A 16,322-nucleotide genomic window follows, 5' to 3' on the forward strand; every position below is an offset into this window, starting at 1 on the left:
GCCTTAATAATCATGAGCTGCACAGGAATTCGTCTCCGCAGCTGCGGCTCGAGGCGTCCCTTATCACAGGATACAACGTTCCTGCACTAGCACGGCGCTTGACTCCACCTAACCAGCGAGGTTTGTGTTGAAGAAGTTCATGCATCCTGCAGTAGAGTCACCAGATGAACTGCTACAAGTACTTAATGTGTGCCTGATGTCCTGCAGGTCAAGCGGGAGGGTGAGATGCGAGACATGTAAGTAGGTGTGATGGGGAACATGCACGTGCTGTCCCAGTCAGTATGCCGCGCGTTTATCAGAGCAGACTCGCATATGTCTATACATCGGCGCCAGCGATGATGGAATACTCTTCTTGAGCGCGATAAATTTGTCAAACGATGCTGGCATGTCAGATCTGGTGACAGGGTCCATCAGCATAAGCCCGCCGGAGCGCTCAGTTCACATACCATCTCAAATTATAGCAGCATATCGTAAGATATCTGGATTCTGATACAAACTGCAAGGCTATGGCCGGATGCACTGCTGACATGTAATAGCAGACCAGTGAACAGAAACGAGGAAAGCCGGTATTTTAACCCTGGTCATCAGGCTGACTGTAATGCTTGATCCACAGAATTGTTTCCTATTTAGATATAAGATGGGATTCTCTAAAAATGCCGTCGAGGAGTTATTTTGCTTCGAGAGGCATCCGAGCATTGTAAGATGGTCTACGGTATTGGAGGAGCCCTCATTACTGCAATGGCAGTATCCGACGAAGATGAACCTGTGGCCCAGGTCAAGGACGCTTCTTCTAAAGCTTCTTGAAAATGAACGCCAGAGACTTCGAATAGATCCAACACAGGGCGAACTTACACTCATGCCCCCAAGTACCCCCCACCGTCACCAAACCATCAAATGACCCCCAACGCTGCCCTTGCTATCATACCCTGTTGTCCACCATGCATGCCATGAACAGCTTTGGGGGCTTTCTGATAGCAAAAGAGTGGCTAATTCAGAGATTCATGCCGATACCTGCTTGCTGTCAAGAAGTAAATACTACATGTACTGAACACTGCGGGAATATGTAGCTCGTTAACGGTGGTACTGGCTGCACCAAAGTCGCGGTCAGTACCCCCGGCGACCGGTTATTGGTACATCTGGCAACGAATATGCCCTCGCAGGTCATATCAAAGCTTATATCATGTTCACCTGGAATATACTGTCGTGGAAAGGGACATAGGACGCACAATTTGCAGCCCTATTTCATGTCTGGCAGTGTGAAGACAATGTCCGTTATTAATTCCCTGAGGTCGTAAGCTCTTTCAGTGATGTTAGTGTCCATCTTACAGTCGCAGTCGAATAACGAATGAAATCAGCAGATGAGTTTGATGCGACTTGTAAGGAGAGGAAGACTGACATTTTTAATGTAATCAGTTCCGACGTCGGGATTTAACTCCAGGTTATGTCGAGCAGGCGCATCTCTTTTATATGCCAGAGTTCGTGAGACTTACTCAGATGTTGGCTTATGTATTACGGCAGGATCTCAGTGGACACGGGCCACAAGTAAGATCGAGGCAATAGAATAAGATGCGCAAACTTGGTTCCGTGTCTTTCCAGATTGGATTAGCCGCAGAATTGAGAGGGCTTCTACACAATTCCTTGTGCTGCCTAATACATGTGCGCTGGCGTTCATAGTAGGAGGATGCGAATGGAGAAGAAGGATTCTTTACCTCGATTTGATGAGTCAAAATAAATTTGGCCAGTCACACGCATCGAGTGACTCAATCTAGATTCGCCAAGGTTTCCATGCACTTCTTAAAGAGTCTTGCGCTCGTGAAAGGCGACCAGGCATTGACCAAAAGGTCCGGGGAGCCATCGACTCCGATGTCCCGATTGGCCAATCGGTATTACTATATGCATGCAAGTCGCAGGTCTATTCGTCAGCCTTCTCGCGCCTTGCATTTCAGGATTGAAGAAGCTGAGTCTTGGACTGCAGGGTGTTGTAAGAAGGGCGGCAGAGATTTCTGTAGAGATGGATGGGAGAAATGATGCTTTCTCTCGGCCGTCCAGCTTTTGCTTCTTCTTCTATTGCTCAGGCTCGTGTAGCCTATCATCGCGCATAGCTCTGCTCCATGTTAGCTCAAGCTTTCATTTGTACCTGGGGAAATTTGTAATTATCCAATGGCTTCACGTCTTCTCCTGAAGGCTGTTGCCTCCTCGTCCTCGCCCTTAATTCGGCAAGCTAGAATACCATCAAGAGTCCAACCGCTCCTCTTCCGCCCTACCATTCTCTCAAAACACATATTACCATCACATCTCATATCCTCCTTTCGTCATGTCCGACTACAGAGCACCATTACAGAGCCGCCAAAAAGGAAGCTTCGGTGGTATTGGAAGCTGTTGATTGCCCTGGGAGCCACAGCTGGTCTCACGACAGGCAGTGTCGTGGTCGCAGACAGATACTACATGGGAGGAATCTTGACACGCAGCCTGCGAGCATATGCAACAATTGCGCAAGTCGGGGTCGATTACAAGATGCACTCAGGCAAGAATCCCAAGGGAGGTCGTGTCCCCATTGACGAGCTTCACGATCGAAACGCCGCGCGAGTTTGTAACATGATCAAAACGAACGGCGGCATCTTTCTCAAGATTGGCCAAGCGATTGCTGTACAAGGAGCCGCCCTGCCAGAAGCGTATCAGCGCGAATTCAAAAACATGTTTGACGATGCTTCGCAAGAATCTTGGAGTGATGTCCAAGCGGTCATCAAAGAAGAATTCGGTGCCAGTGTCAGCGAAGTATTTGGCGATGGTGTAGAGAGAGAGCCTAGAGCTTCGGCTTCGATAGCACAAGTTCACTATGCGAGACTGAAAGATGGGCGAGAAGTTGCGATCAAGGTACAGAGGAGAAACTTGGCGCAGCAGGCATCGTGGGATCTCTGGACATTCAAGTATGATACCCTCCTTTTTTCATACAATCTCTTTAATGCCTGCTAACGATGGCAATAGGGTCCTCTGTGACTTGGTAGGGAGAACGACGGATATCCATATCCAAGGCATCGGTGACTACATCATGAACAACATTATGAAGGAGACGGACTTTGAGAACGAAGCAGCTAATTCGATGCGGATCGCTGAGCTTGTAAAGTCAGATCCTGACCTGAATAAGAGGGTATACATCCCCCAAGTCTATTCAGAACTCACATCGAAACGTGTCTTGACGTCGGAATGGATTCATGGCGCCAAACTCTGGGATAGAGATATAATTACTGGCGCACACAATCCTTCTGGCGAGACTTCTGCCGGCATGGGCCTTAAGGAGGCCGATATTATGACCACCGTCATTGACCTCTTCTCGTCACAAATGTTCAAATGGGGGTTTGTTCATTGTGATCCTCATCCAGGCAACATGTTTGTTCGACGTCTTCCGTCCGGCAAACCGCAGATCGTACTCATAGACCACGGCCTTTATGTGTCGTTGTCTGACAACTTGCGGCGCCAATACGCTCGCTTCTGGAAGTCTCTTCTCACAGGCGACCAGAAAGGACTAGAGGAAGTTTCGACCGCCTGGGGCATGAAGACAGCCGATGCCTGGGCTGATACCTTCATGTCTCGCGAGAAGAAGCCAGAGCCGACTGACGAGACACCTGAAGAGAAATCCCAAAGAGTTATCAGCGAAGCATCAGCATTCTTTGGTGAAGAAGGTTTATACCCTCGTGAGCTCATATTCCTGGAGCGGAATCTAGCCCTCGTCCAAGGTAGCAATCGCTTCTACGATTCCCCCGTCAATAGACTCGGCATGATCGGTCGCTCAGCAATGCTGAATTTGCGGGACGATAGCGAAGTGACGTTTGCACAAGCAATGAGCTCACGATGGGCCATGTTTGTTCTCGATGCCGTGTTTTACTTCAGCAGGTGGAAGCAGTACATGGGCTGGGGCAAAGGTTTCGAGGATGAACTTAAGGAGGCAGAGGAGAGGATGGCACAAGAGATGAAAGACTCCATGTCTGGCCTTTGGGAAGTGGACAAAGAAGCGGAATGAAGGCGTCAGAGAGTATAATCGACTCCTACACCATACTGGACATTTCTTTCATGGAATGGCTGCCCATAATTTGCCTCGCCCTTATTCTGTCATTCCGAGGTTACATACATGTATACTATCCACAATATCTCCTGTCTTAGCATCACCTCTCCAGGCATCAGTTTTTGATTTCTGCCGAACCCCTTTTCCGGATTTCTTTTTCCGCATCTCTTTTCCGTTCAGGTTGTTGTTCGGATTCCATTCCAATCTTAGTAACAAGATGCATGAGCTCAGCTGCGCACTAGGCGTATCCGGCAGAATTAACCCACAATTGTCTCCAAGGTAGCGCTGGCAGCTTGAAAATTACAACCTCACTCATAACTCCGATGCAATATCGCCGATTCACTCAACATGCCAGTAACTAATCGAGAATAAATTGCAGTGATGGACTCCATAACCTGTCTAATTATTACGCCAATGACCTTGGAAAATCCAGAGCCAACAATCCGACCCTTGTAACGAATGAGTCATGCGCAACCTGCATGTGTTGAGGCCGGTTCCAAAGACTAACTAACTACCTTAAGCTATGAATAGCAATACCGTCCGTAACTTGGCCAATGACAATGAAGAATTTAACATTACCAAGCGTATGACCAAGCAGAAGATCCAAAACTCTACATGATCCAAGTTCAGTAATCGTACATGCGTTTTCCTGTCTTGACCTTTGTGGGCATATTCAAACATCCCATGGCAAATATGGCATTGTCAATTAGCTTGATATCAGTGCCTGTGTCTCTTGGTTAGCAACAGCGATCGTAAGGAAGAATCTCATATCCGTACCAGGTGACCCCATTAGGGCAACTGCAAATGGTGATTGCTCGGTCCGTTTGCTGACTCTTGAATGGTACGGTATTTGGCCAACTGCATTTGATTAGAAGAAGTCTGAGTCCTTTGCAATTTTGTAATCTTACTTGGAACAGTGAGAACAGGGGCTCCCATGACAGGCCCAAGTGCCAAAGCGTTGATGCCTGATTGGTGTGGTCTTCGGAAACTGCAACTGAGTTAGCTTTCATCGGGCGTAAAATAAAAGCTAGTAAACAAAGATATGCCTTACTTCGGACGGTCGTCTTTGTGATGATTGTCTTGGTGGTCTTGGTGATGGTGATCTTGGTGGTCTTGGTGATGGTGCTCTTGATGACGATTAACTTGGTGACGATTAACTTGGTGGCGATTAACTTTAGGACGCCTGTCCTGACATCTGCCCTGACACCTGTCCCTGGGGCGGCAACCAAAATCAGGGTACCAGGAGCGGGAGATGGGGTCGCAAAAGCTGAAGTACATGTGACCATTGATGGATTCGTGATTGCTGTGGGAGCCCTCTCCAGGATGCTTATCCCCATGATCGTGGTCACTAGAAAAGCCACCACTATGATCGTTATCACGAGGATTGTTATCACTAGGGTCGTTATCACTAGGATCGTCATCTCTAGGACAGTCATCTCTGTATCGAGGGCCTCCTATATCGAGAGGCAGTACTATGATGGCACTTATGGTTTTTTTGCGTCCATCTGTGAAAAAATGATCTTTGAACCATTTTTGGTAAACATCAATTCTTGCAAACGCATTGTCTCTTGTTTGCCGACTTGTGTTCTTTCCGATAGACCTAATATTGCGTCAGACGAGAGTACATTTACACGATATATGAAAGTTGGGCTTACCAAGTATCCTCGTTTGGCTTCGACGTGTAAGGTTCTGCGCCATTACGCTGCTGCTTATACTTAGTACGAAAGTCCTCACTATTGTTGTAGCTGTCATACGCCATAGCCTGGGTAGTCTAGGGATACGTTAAAATCCAACGTAATGAGGTGTTAGTACCTAGTGGCGAACAACATACCTCTTTCATGAATTCTTGCAAGGAATCTTTACGCCACCCCTTTGGTCCCTCTTTACTCCAACAATCTTTGAATGAGAACTCTTCAAGGCATATCCCTAGTTTGTCAGCCATATTCTGGGCAAACTTCTTTGCCATTTCCTTTTCCGTGGCTTCAAAATTGTCCCAGAAATCAGTGGGCCAGAGGAGACAAGAGAATTCCTATGTGCATGTTAGTATCATAAGCACAATTATTCGCAGTAGGACATACCTGTGGATACTCCTTAAATTTGTTGTTGCTAAAATCCAGCCACTCTTCGGCGAAGTGTTTGCAATCTTCCAGATTTCTTGCCAAAATTCCCGGAATATCCCAAGGCCTTCAGGGGTCAGTTCAATGTAATTGAGCAAGCATCAGGTTAAATGTACTTACTTGACGCAGGGCACAATGCCGTCTGCAGAAATTGCTCCAAGGCTGGGACGGAGGCCAAAGCAGCCACACCAGTGAGCAGGTCTGGTGACGCTCCCCCAAGCTGTCAATTAACCCAATGTTAGCTAGTTTTCATAGTGTATAAACAAAGTGTCTGCTACATACTGTCGGTACCAATGACAATGTCAAGCCACTCGTAGGCTGCAACAGCCGAAGCACTGCCCGAACTGCTACCTCCTGGGGATTGATAACGGTCAGCCCTGGGATTCCATGGGGCCGGGTAATCTGTATATTGAATGGGCTCCTCCCAATTTCCAAAAGACGACATTTTCGTCTTTCCAATAGCAACAACGCCTTTATCGATTAATTTTTGAATGCAGCTGGCGGTTTGTGTTTGTGCAGGGTATGTCTCGTAGAAGGCACGATTGCCATTAGATGTCTTGATACCGTCCAAATGAATGTTATCCTTAATGAGGATACGCTTTCCAGCTAGGGGTAACTGTTGATTCGGAATAGAATATTTGAGTCGAGATGGTATAGCGAAACTGAGGACGTTGCTATCTTGACCCATTATCGAAAGACGCTCAAACGAGCCCAATAAGCTAAGAGTATATTAGTATGTCTTCAATCTTCTAATGTTAAGCCTGATGAATACTTTTGTTGCGGTTTCAAAGCAACCATGCAAGTCTCGTACGAGTCATCCACCAGCTTGCATACTTGCCATAGCTGCTGATTCCAAAGGATATGAGGACCAGGTACCAAATCGTCGTTCTTGTTGGCAAAGTTCATCGTAATCTTGCCTGAACGTTGGAGAAGAGCCTCGCCCTTGGGTCTTACATCAGGCTGACCAGTCATAAGTCCGTCGTAAAATATGATATTACCGAGAAATGCATTGTCGAACACGTCGTCTTTACGATACTCTTCCAAACTTTCTTTTACCCACTTCTTGGTTATTCGTTTCCCTCGGTTTCCAGTTGGTGGATCAGCGAATACGGTAAACAAGCTGAGATCGCGAATGGCCTGACAGCTTTCTGGACGCTGCAAGAGAATAGAGCATTAGGAGATATAATGTGAGGTATTGTTGCCCAGGGAATCTTACCGGTTTGGGAAATGACGCCAAATATCGAACTCCAGACACTGAAAATATACAACCCTCTGTGCCTGAAGTCCAAATGAGCTCTACCACGTTGGCCATGTTGCACGGCACAGAAGCTGACCTCAATGTACGGAATTTCTTGAATGTTGTTGATTGAAAACCCAGTTTTCGAAGCAATTTCATTTCTAACGGTACACTACAAAAGTTTCTTGGATTGTGGAAGACACGCGGTATAAATGTGTCAATCTAGCCGCTGAAGAACAGAACGATGATGCGATGGCTGGACTTGTTTACAAAGGTGATAACTCTACCACTGGTTCTACTCTTCATGAACAGTAGTTCACGCTTTGTCTGTGCATAGCCTGAACGATTAGTCCATTGGAATGCTGCTGAAGAAAAATCAACAAAGAGGCCATACTGCAGTCCCGGGTGCTGAAGATCACAACCGCTGTTCACAATCTAAGCGTTCAACAAATCAAGAACCGATACAAGACATTTCCAATTTTTTCAATTAAGATAAGCTTTGCTCTAAATAATCACACATCGCCATTGGGCAAGATCAGATCACGGTCGAAATTACACGTGCTTTGTGGACTATTAGACAAAGAGCGTCTTTCATCTCATAAAGGCCAATAAGACGAAAGTCTTCAAGAGCGCTTTCACATCATTTTACACATATACTCCTGTTTTGAACAACGGCTTTCAGCGTGCCCATTGAATCTGGGACAATCCATGTTGTCTCATGACTATTGCCACAACAAGTTCAAACGACAACAACAACAGCAGCAGGGATTACGTTGAATCATTTCGCCTAATTCGCTTAGTTTGGCGCCCGGTGAGTCGGCGTTTGGCGGGTCTCAAAACGGCAAAAAATGGCGATAGCAGGGATCACTATTGCCGCTTATTCGATTCCGATCATCGTTTACTTCAGCCCGCCGACGACTCGTGCCTATTCTGAATATTGAATACGCATGACTCGACAGGGAACACACAACTGGGAATGTAATGGAAAACAGACAGACAGGTAAGCAGAGGAGGGTCCGTAAGCTCCCATCTGGGTTTTTATCAGATGAGTGAGTACCTTGCTACATTTGACGAGAGCCGGATCCCCCCTGTGCGATATCGCCGAATGCTGGGGGTGCGGTATTTCGACGAGCATCTGACCTCGTGTTGAAAGAAGGGAAAAAAGGGAAATGAAAGAGGAGCAGTTTTGTTTCTTTAAACAAAGAAGCCTAGGCAAATGAGTGTTGTGAGCAAGTGGATTGATTAGGTGAGCGAGACAACGGGCAAGTAGCGCATCAACAGATGTTCAAATCGGCTTTGTCGTCGGCCTTTTCCCGCACCTGCGGATCAAAACCCGCAGTTTACTTGATCAAAAATTATCACTGAAGCAAACATGTGGCTTGATGAACGAATCAACTAAGCAACCAGAGAGCAAACCTAATGCTTTGAGAAGCAGATGAGCAAAACCTCGTGTAATGCTGTTCAGTCAAATTTCTAAGTTTAATCATACAATCTTTATAAACAGTCCGTAGTCTTCTGAGATTGAACAACTGACTCTTTGAACATTGCACCTTTGAAACTCTTCGTCATATGCTCCACCAATGGCCCCTGCAACACTTCCCACCAAGCCTCTCGGCCGCAACGGCCCTCTTGTCTCAACAATAGGCTTTGGAGCCATGGGTCTTAGTTCCATGTACGGGTTTGGAGGTTCAGACGAAGACCGGTTCAAGGTTCTAGACCGTGCCCACGAATTAGGCAACACCTTTTGGGACACTGCGGATGTCTACGGCGATAGCGAAGAATTGCTTGGCAAGTGGTTCAAGCATTCCGGAAAACGAGACGACATCTTTCTTGCCACGAAATGCGGCGGTGTCTACGACCCTTCAACTGGAAAAGCATCGATTCGTTCCGATCCCGAATATGTACGACAGGCTTGTGATAAGTCACTCCAGTTGCTGGGTGTCTCTCATATTGATCTCTTCTACCTCCACCGGGTCGATAAGGAGACCCCAGTTGAGCTTACCATCAAGGCTCTAGCTGAATTAAAAGAGTTAGCTCCATTCATTCCCAACCGTGCGCTCATCCAACTAAAATAATAACCGACGCTCCATCGTACAGGCAGGGGAAAATCCGACATCTCGGGCTCTGTGAAGTCTCGGCCGCGACCCTTCGGCGCGCGCACGCCGTCCACCCGATCACCGCGATCCAGGTCGAGTACAGCCCCTTCTCAGTAGACATTGAGAAGCCCCAGATCGATATCCTTCGCACGGCAAGGGAACTCGGCATTGCGGTTGTGGCTTACAGCCCCCTGGGGCGCGGCATGTTGACGGGCCAGATCAGGTCCCCGGACGACTTTGACGCCGACGACTTCCGGAAGAGTCTCCCACGGTTCTCAAAAGACAACTTCCCGAAAAACCTTGCATTGGTGGAAAAGATTGGGACCATTGCCACCAGTAAAGGCGTGACGCCCGGACAGTTGACGTTAGCGTGGCTGCTGGCACAGGGCGCTGACATCTTCCCCATCCCCGGGTATGATTTGTCATGCCTGTTATGGAAACAAGCATAGTAGTGGAAAATCCTACGGAGTATAGGCTAACGGTTGAGTAGCACTAAGAAGATCAAGTATCTCGAAGAGAACTTGGGGGCCGTCAACGTGGAGCTCAGCACGGACGAAGATGCGGAGATCCGCAAGGCCATTGACGAGACGGAAGTTATTGGGGGTCGCTATTCAGATGCGTGAGTTTGATGAACTCCTCTTTACTACGATCGTTTGTTTCAACTCTAACACTATCCGTAGCCATTCGGATCATCTATTCGCTGACACCCCGGCACTTGAGAGCAAATGAGGAGGACGCCTTATCTCCTGATGGGTCTCCCTCTTACACAGAAAAAACATGAACTGGATCAACTAGTGACTCATGTACTCTGACTCTATAGTATTATACGGAATAAATTCCGTAAAGACCCAAAGATCCCTGCCAAGTCAACGTATCATCGTCCATTGTGCCTTTGTAAGGGGGGTCATTTCAGTTCTAAACGTCCCAACAGAGCGGTCTGTACGATTCCAGGTTTAGTCTTCGACTGTGGCCCGATTGTCCCTGAGATCTGTCAGGCAGAATCCGGGCAGATTATGACCAGATTCGAATATTATTTCCTTTCGAGGTCGATCATGGATTAAGCCTTGTCTGAGTCTCCAGTTGTCTACAAGGCCAACACTCTCGCTGCATACTAGAAATAGGCATATGTTGACGGTGGGTAACGGTCATTACCGGAGATAGATCGTCGATTCCACTGTTTGGCCCGTTTGCTCCCTGTCAAAGTCCGCTAAAATAGGCGGACTTGGGTGTCAAAAATGTATCGCGCGCGCTAATTATCGAACTGACTTACTCGTATTATAAGGTTTCTTCGCCGTCTTTTTTCGTTTCGGGTTTACCGTCGCCGTTGTTCTTCCAGTCTTATGCTTCCTATTCCGGGCAGCCCCAATTCTTCTTATTCTGTATTAATTAATCCTCTTTTATCCCCTTTTATCGTTTGTTGCCTTGTTGGGCTGCTCAGTCATTTATTAATAACCTACTTGTAGCCCGGCACTCGTTCTTGGGTTGGCACAAACGGCTTAATTTCCCCTTACAAAGACACACAGAACAGAGTTTCTCTTCAGCTCTGCTTATTCAATAGAAGAGTGGATCGTCTTGGAATCTGTTCTATTTAGCGGGCCCAAGACGCAGGTTGCTCACCTCATCAACTCCCTATACAGACAGGCTCACTTCATCAGCTTTTGCCGGCCGTCGCTGAATTCGACAACTCCTCGGTGGTACACAGACCGATAGCTGCCATCATCAACGCCCCCACGCTGCTACCTTTCAACTCGGGTGCTTCGTTTGATGACGGCACCTTCGTACATGTTGATCACAATGGAGCACATCGACTCTACGACACCAAACAGCGAGCACTCTGCTGATGAGATGCAACATGATGGCAGCAGCAGCGGGTCAAGTGGAAGGAAGCGCACCACTCCAAGGTCTCCGAATGGAGGGCCACAGAAACTAAAGACGTCCGAAAGAAGACGCATTCAGAACCGCCAAGCACAAAAGACTTACAGTTAGTACAAAACGAAAATCCTTCGTGGCTTAGGAAAGCAAAGCAAAGCAAGCGACAAGCGATCCGCTAATGATGAGCTGAAACCGAATAGGAGAGAAGCAGAAGAAGCGACTGCAGGCTCTAGAGTCGTTTGCCAAGTCTCAGACACTTGCTGCTCACGATGCGCCGTCTTCGTCCACCCCGACGTCCACCATTGGCCAAACCATGGCTGGCCTGCTGGCTGCGGACTCGCCTATCATGGGATTGGCCGGGATGATGCAGCCTCATGATCTCGGCTCGGCCGCTACCACAGGAATGGGAAGCTTTGTAGGATGCGGCCCGAGCTTCAGTTCGTCTGCCTTGAGCTACCAGACCGGCGGGCCAGCTCCCATGTACAGATATACGCCTAGTCTGGACTACCAGGCGGACGGTGCCCTGAATGCCGGTCGATCATTCCGAGAGGACTTGTTTTCCGCATCAACTCCGCTGGCTGCCCCATCCGGGTCCGAGTCCATAACACCGGGGAGCGGATTTAATTCACCATCGATGCCGCCGGGCGTTCTTCAGTCACACAACGTCCACGTCCTCAAGAGCCAGTCACCGGCGAGGGACGAAACAGATACTTTACTTGCTCAGTTCCTCCTACAGGACGACATTACTCTGAGTAGAGCACTGCTAAAGAATATCCGCACAAATAAGATAACGCTCAAGGATATCTTGAGAAAGGGCCTTCAGTCACTGGAAAGAGATGCAGACAGCCCTTTGAACAGCATGAGGATGGTTGATGGTTCATTACAAGGGCGTAAGCCTACACAAGGTGAATCAAAAGGCTCGACTATTTCACCATGTTGTTCTAACAAGGGATAAATAGTGCAGCTTCCCGATCTTCACGCCAATACAATCCGCATCACGCAAATGTCGTTTGTAGCAGCTGTTCTATATAACGTAACCATGCTGGGCATATCCGCACCAGAAATGTTTGCACACGACACTGAGTCTCATTTTTTTGCATCAAGGAAAGCGTTAGGTGGAATGGAAGATATTGCAGAACAAGTTGCATATGTTGATATAAAAGACGACTTGAAGCCTACACAGAACCAACTCACACAACGTCATCACCCTTACATCGACGCTCTCCCCTTTCGGGCCTTCCGAGAGCGTTTAATAGCATTGATTAATGCTGAGCCCAGTATCATCAACATGGAAGAGCTTTGTCACGATCTACAGAGCGATGGAGTGATTTGCTGGGGGTCCGGCGCTGGGGCTGGCACTGGACACTCTGGCGCGCCGTGGGATATCCGAAGCTGGGAAGTACGGCCGTGGTTTCTGAAGAAATACTGGATGATTACAGAAGGCACCGAGGGAGAGATGTATCAGCAGGCTAGATGGTGGTGCGAGATGAGGGGAGAAGAAGTGCCGACGTTGTGGTGATGCAGAGAATCAAGTTTTTAGATGTATTCATCTTTGACTGCCTCAAGCCTCCCGGTTCTGAAACGCCATGTTTGAGTGTTTTTGTTTTGACATGTTGCCATTCATTGCTCATGCTTCCCTCTATCATACGGAACATACAGAACATCTGTATGCTTTTTATTTTAGCTGATCCATCAAGCGCCGGAGCCACTTCAACCTCGCCTCGGCAGCCTGTTTCGACACGCTCGCTTCCGGAGCGTAGAAATCGAATCCATGCAATCCACCAGCAAACACCATCAACTCAGCCTGCACTCCATGTTCCCACAACTTGGACGCATACGCAACAACGCTATCTCTAAAGGGCTCAGCGGATCCGACATCGATATACGTAGGAGGAAGATTCGACAAATCAGTTGCTCGGCCTGGGGCTTCAAAAACGGAGACTTTATCCGTCGCGCGGCGGTCACCCAATATACATGTCCAGCTAAACTCGTCCGACTCCCCGGAATAAGCCCCATGGCGGAAATACTGCTTGTGAGAAACTGTATCGGCACGGTCATCCAGCATAGGACAGACGAGCATTTGTCCGCATAGCTTGGGGAATCCCTCGTCTCTAGCCTTTAACGCAACTGCGGCAGAAAGACCTCCGCCGGCAGAAGCACCGCCGATGAGCAACTTGTCAGGATCAAAGCCAAATCGGTCTGCTTGCTTTGCGAACCAAACGAGGCCCTCCCAACAGTCTTCAAAGGCTGAGAGGCCAGGATTCTCCGGAGCTAGCCTGTATTTTACAGTGGCGACGATGCCGTCGATTTCCTTCGCCCAGGAGACAGCCAAGTCGAGATTGAGGTATTCATCTCCGATAACTATGCCACCTGGGTGTATGGTGTAGATGGCTGGCCACTTGTCGGTGGCTCCTTTTGGCTTGATGATGACGATTTCGATGTCTCCACGGGGTCCAGGGATGGTTACACGTTCGGTTTCCAGCGAGGGATCGGAATGTATTTTGTCCTTGATTGCGCCGGAAATTGGGACAGCTGCTTGACGTATGGCTGCGACTCTGACGGCTGCGTCGAGGGGGAGCGAGTCTGTGAGAGACCCATCAATCATGACGGGAGGGAGATTTTTGATGACTTCGGAGTCAAAGGGAGGCCTGACGGAAGACATGATGGCGGACGTTTGCTGAGCTGAGTTTAGTTCTCCTGCAGAATATGGAGTTTCGAGATGTGGGAGAGTAGTTTCTGAATGTAAATGAGAGAGCCTACAACCAACTTACCTTTGTCAATGTGAGCTCACCGTCCCTTGTTATATAGCTGTACTGTAATCGTACATTCATCATCCCCGGTATGCCCGGGGCTCCCATGTTACTCAATGACCAGGATTGATTGGCTTCACTTCACCCATCCGTGCCAACAACTCTCCGTTTGTCGACCCAACCGTAGGATTAACATCCTGTGATCTCGTCTGGGCTTCCTAGGTTGTCATAGTGAGCACCGTCACGACCCTGCAAGGACAAGGATCAAACTCCGCGACACGTCCTTGCATGCGCTGGTGATGGGCCAATGGAGGAGCACTGGCGGACAATTGCAACAGTCCGTGCACCGCCTGTGATTTACAATCTTGATTCTTTCATATTCTCTTCGTCTCAAGGCATCACCATCAGCATCACCACCTCGCTCTCGTTCATCTAATCTAATCTCCATTCAATCACAAGCCACACCCAGCGCTATCAATCAAAAAATCCCCCGCCATGCCACCCCCACTAAAAATGTCCAGTTTCTGATGGCGCTCGGATAAACCCGCCGATCTTCGGATCGAGATACTAAAAATCCCAACTCGAGTCGCAAAAAAAAAAAGTTACTCACGCACAAGCAAAGACAAGAATCTCCAATTGATTGCGCCCGCCATGTCGATTCGCACTCTTAGAATCGGTAATTCCTCCCCCTGAATCTCCTTCAACTCAACTTAATACTCCACCACTTCTTCCTCTTCTGTATCCCCTCCCAGCTAATCATCTTCCACTTGCAGGGCTCATCCCCGGTGACGGCATCGGCAAGGAAGTCATCCCCGCCGGCCGCCGCATCCTCGAAGCTCTCCCCGCCTCTCTCAAGCTCAAGTTCGACTTTGTCGACCTCAAGGCCGGCTTCGAGACCTTTGAGCAGACCGGCTCTGCCCTCCCCGACGCCACTGTCGATGTCCTGCGCAACGAGTGCCAGGGCGCGCTCTTCGGCGCCGTCAGCTCGCCCACCCACGCCGTCAAGGGCTACTCCTCGCCCATTGTCGCCCTCCGAAAGCGCCTCGACCTCTATGCCAACGTCCGTCCCGTCAAGACCGTCATGACCGCCGCCAAGCCCATCGACATGGTCATTGTCCGCGAGAACACCGAGGATCTCTACGTCAAGCAGGAGACCACCCGCGACACCCCCGAGGGCAAGGTCGCCGAGGCCATCAAGCGCATCTCCGAAAAGGCCTCGTTCCGCATCGCCGCCATGGCCGGCGACATTGCGCTGCGCCGCCAAAAGATCCGCGAGAACGGCGCCCCCAGCATCCACAGCAAGCCCCTCGTCACAATCACCCACAAGTCCAACGTCCTGTCGCAAACCGACGGCCTCTTCCGCACCGCCTCCAAGAACGCCCTGTCTGATCCCAAGTACTCCTCCGTCTCCATCGAGGAGCAGATTGTCGACTCCATGGTCTACAAGCTGTTCCGTCAACCCGAAGCCTACGACGTCATTGTTGCCCCCAACCTGTACGGCGATATCCTCTCCGACGGTGCTGCCGCTCTTGTCGGCAGTCTTGGTCTCGTTCCCAGCGCCAACGTTGGTGAGGGCTTCGCCATTGGTGAGCCTTGCCACGGCAGTGCTCCCGATATCCAGGGCAAGAACATTGCCAACCCCATTGCCACCCTGCGAAGTGCTGCTTTGATGCTCGAGTTCCTTGAGGAGCCTGAGGCTGCTGCCAAGATTTACGCTGCTGTTGACGCCAACTTGGAGGAGGGCAAGCTGCTGAGCCCTGATCTGGGTGGAAAGGCCACCACCGATGAGGTTGTCGAGGACATCCTGAGACGCCTGTAAATAGCGTCTTGGGTGAGAAGGAGAAAAAACTGGCGTGAGTTGGAAAAGCTCTATGATCTCTCTGTCAGCATGAGTAGTCTCTGTAGTAAAATAGCCTAGATGAAACCCGGTCTAGAGAGCAAATTCAGTTTTGAATAAAGAAAAGCAAAAACTTTTGATTCAAGAGATGCCTAATAGCTGATCTAGTCAGTCCGGCTACCCAGCCTAAAAGCAATCATCTCGGCCGTCTTTCCATCGAAACGGCAGCAAACCAAGTACCTGTGAAATCCAGTGCTCCCAAATATCCATGACCAACCCGTGCGTCGGATAGCTAGATGTGTAAATATCATCATATGACCGATAGATATCGTCCTGTGAAGCCCATGCTAAAT

At 49.0% G+C, this 16,322-nt stretch overlaps 6 protein-coding genes across 6 annotated transcripts; 4 read left to right on the plus strand and 2 right to left on the minus strand.

The window, feature by feature from the left end:
- Positions 1 to 1,748: 1,748 nt before the first annotated feature.
- On the plus strand, positions 1,749 to 4,171 carry V8C40DRAFT_244236 (ABC1 kinase family protein). Its single transcript, XM_083215612.1, has 2 exons — positions 1,749 to 2,927; positions 2,986 to 4,171. The coding sequence occupies exons 1-2, from the start codon at positions 2,161 to 2,163 to the stop codon at positions 4,016 to 4,018; spliced, it is 1,800 nt and encodes a 599-aa protein (XP_083073715.1). The 5' UTR covers positions 1,749 to 2,160; the 3' UTR covers positions 4,019 to 4,171.
- Positions 4,172 to 4,686: 515 nt separating this feature from the next.
- V8C40DRAFT_274704 (amidase signature enzyme) lies at positions 4,687 to 7,489 on the minus strand (the record flags this gene model as incomplete). The annotated part of the gene is made up of 11 exons (XM_083220633.1): positions 4,687 to 4,784; positions 4,838 to 4,918; positions 4,969 to 5,025; positions 5,491 to 5,660; positions 5,716 to 5,831; positions 5,892 to 6,089; positions 6,139 to 6,244; positions 6,298 to 6,397; positions 6,460 to 6,851; positions 6,950 to 7,332; positions 7,394 to 7,489. 11 exons carry the CDS (start codon positions 7,487 to 7,489, stop codon positions 4,687 to 4,689), a joined length of 1,797 nt encoding a protein of 598 aa, XP_083073716.1.
- A 1,505-nt stretch (positions 7,490 to 8,994) lies between these two features.
- V8C40DRAFT_274705 (Aldo/keto reductase) lies at positions 8,995 to 10,239 on the plus strand (the record flags this gene model as incomplete). The annotated part of the gene is made up of 4 exons (XM_083220634.1): positions 8,995 to 9,443; positions 9,512 to 9,922; positions 10,001 to 10,129; positions 10,191 to 10,239. The coding sequence occupies 4 exons, from the start codon at positions 8,995 to 8,997 to the stop codon at positions 10,237 to 10,239; spliced, it is 1,038 nt and encodes a 345-aa protein (XP_083073717.1).
- Positions 10,240 to 11,304: 1,065 nt separating this feature from the next.
- Positions 11,305 to 12,901, plus strand: V8C40DRAFT_265533 (bZIP transcription factor; the record flags this gene model as incomplete). The annotated part of the gene is made up of 3 exons (XM_083219666.1): positions 11,305 to 11,491; positions 11,583 to 12,272; positions 12,342 to 12,901. The coding sequence occupies 3 exons, from the start codon at positions 11,305 to 11,307 to the stop codon at positions 12,899 to 12,901; spliced, it is 1,437 nt and encodes a 478-aa protein (XP_083073718.1).
- A 17-nt stretch (positions 12,902 to 12,918) lies between these two features.
- Positions 12,919 to 14,144, minus strand: V8C40DRAFT_215561 (alpha/beta hydrolase). The gene has a single exon (XM_083212163.1). It carries the CDS (start codon positions 14,042 to 14,044, stop codon positions 13,058 to 13,060), a length of 987 nt encoding a protein of 328 aa, XP_083073719.1. The 5' UTR covers positions 14,045 to 14,144; the 3' UTR covers positions 12,919 to 13,057.
- Positions 14,145 to 14,722: 578 nt separating this feature from the next.
- V8C40DRAFT_244246 (homoisocitrate dehydrogenase) lies at positions 14,723 to 16,125 on the plus strand. The gene is made up of 2 exons (XM_083215613.1): positions 14,723 to 14,808; positions 14,906 to 16,125. The coding sequence occupies exons 1-2, from the start codon at positions 14,784 to 14,786 to the stop codon at positions 15,949 to 15,951; spliced, it is 1,071 nt and encodes a 356-aa protein (XP_083073720.1). The 5' UTR covers positions 14,723 to 14,783; the 3' UTR covers positions 15,952 to 16,125.
- The last annotated feature ends 197 nt before the right edge of the window (positions 16,126 to 16,322 follow it).

This window comes from Trichoderma camerunense (assembly GCF_050948025.1).
Source record: "Trichoderma camerunense strain CBS 138272 chromosome Unknown V8C40scaffold_8, whole genome shotgun sequence".
Lineage (NCBI taxonomy): Eukaryota > Fungi > Ascomycota > Sordariomycetes > Hypocreales > Hypocreaceae > Trichoderma > Trichoderma camerunense.

Coding starts and splice junctions, on each gene's coding strand:
- V8C40DRAFT_244236 (XM_083215612.1), top strand. CDS start 2,161: ATGGCTTCACGTCTTCTCCTGAAGGCTGTTGCCTCCTCGTCCTCGCCC. Junction 2,928..2,985: donor TGGGATCTCTGGACATTCAA/GTATGATACCCT, acceptor CGATGGCAATAG/GGTCCTCTGTGACTTGGTAG.
- V8C40DRAFT_215561 (XM_083212163.1), bottom strand. CDS start 14,044: ATGTCTTCCGTCAGGCCTCCCTTTGACTCCGAAGTCATCAAAAATCTC.
- V8C40DRAFT_244246 (XM_083215613.1), top strand. CDS start 14,784: ATGTCGATTCGCACTCTTAGAATCG. Junction 14,809..14,905: donor GATTCGCACTCTTAGAATCG/GTAATTCCTCCC, acceptor TTCCACTTGCAG/GGCTCATCCCCGGTGACGGC.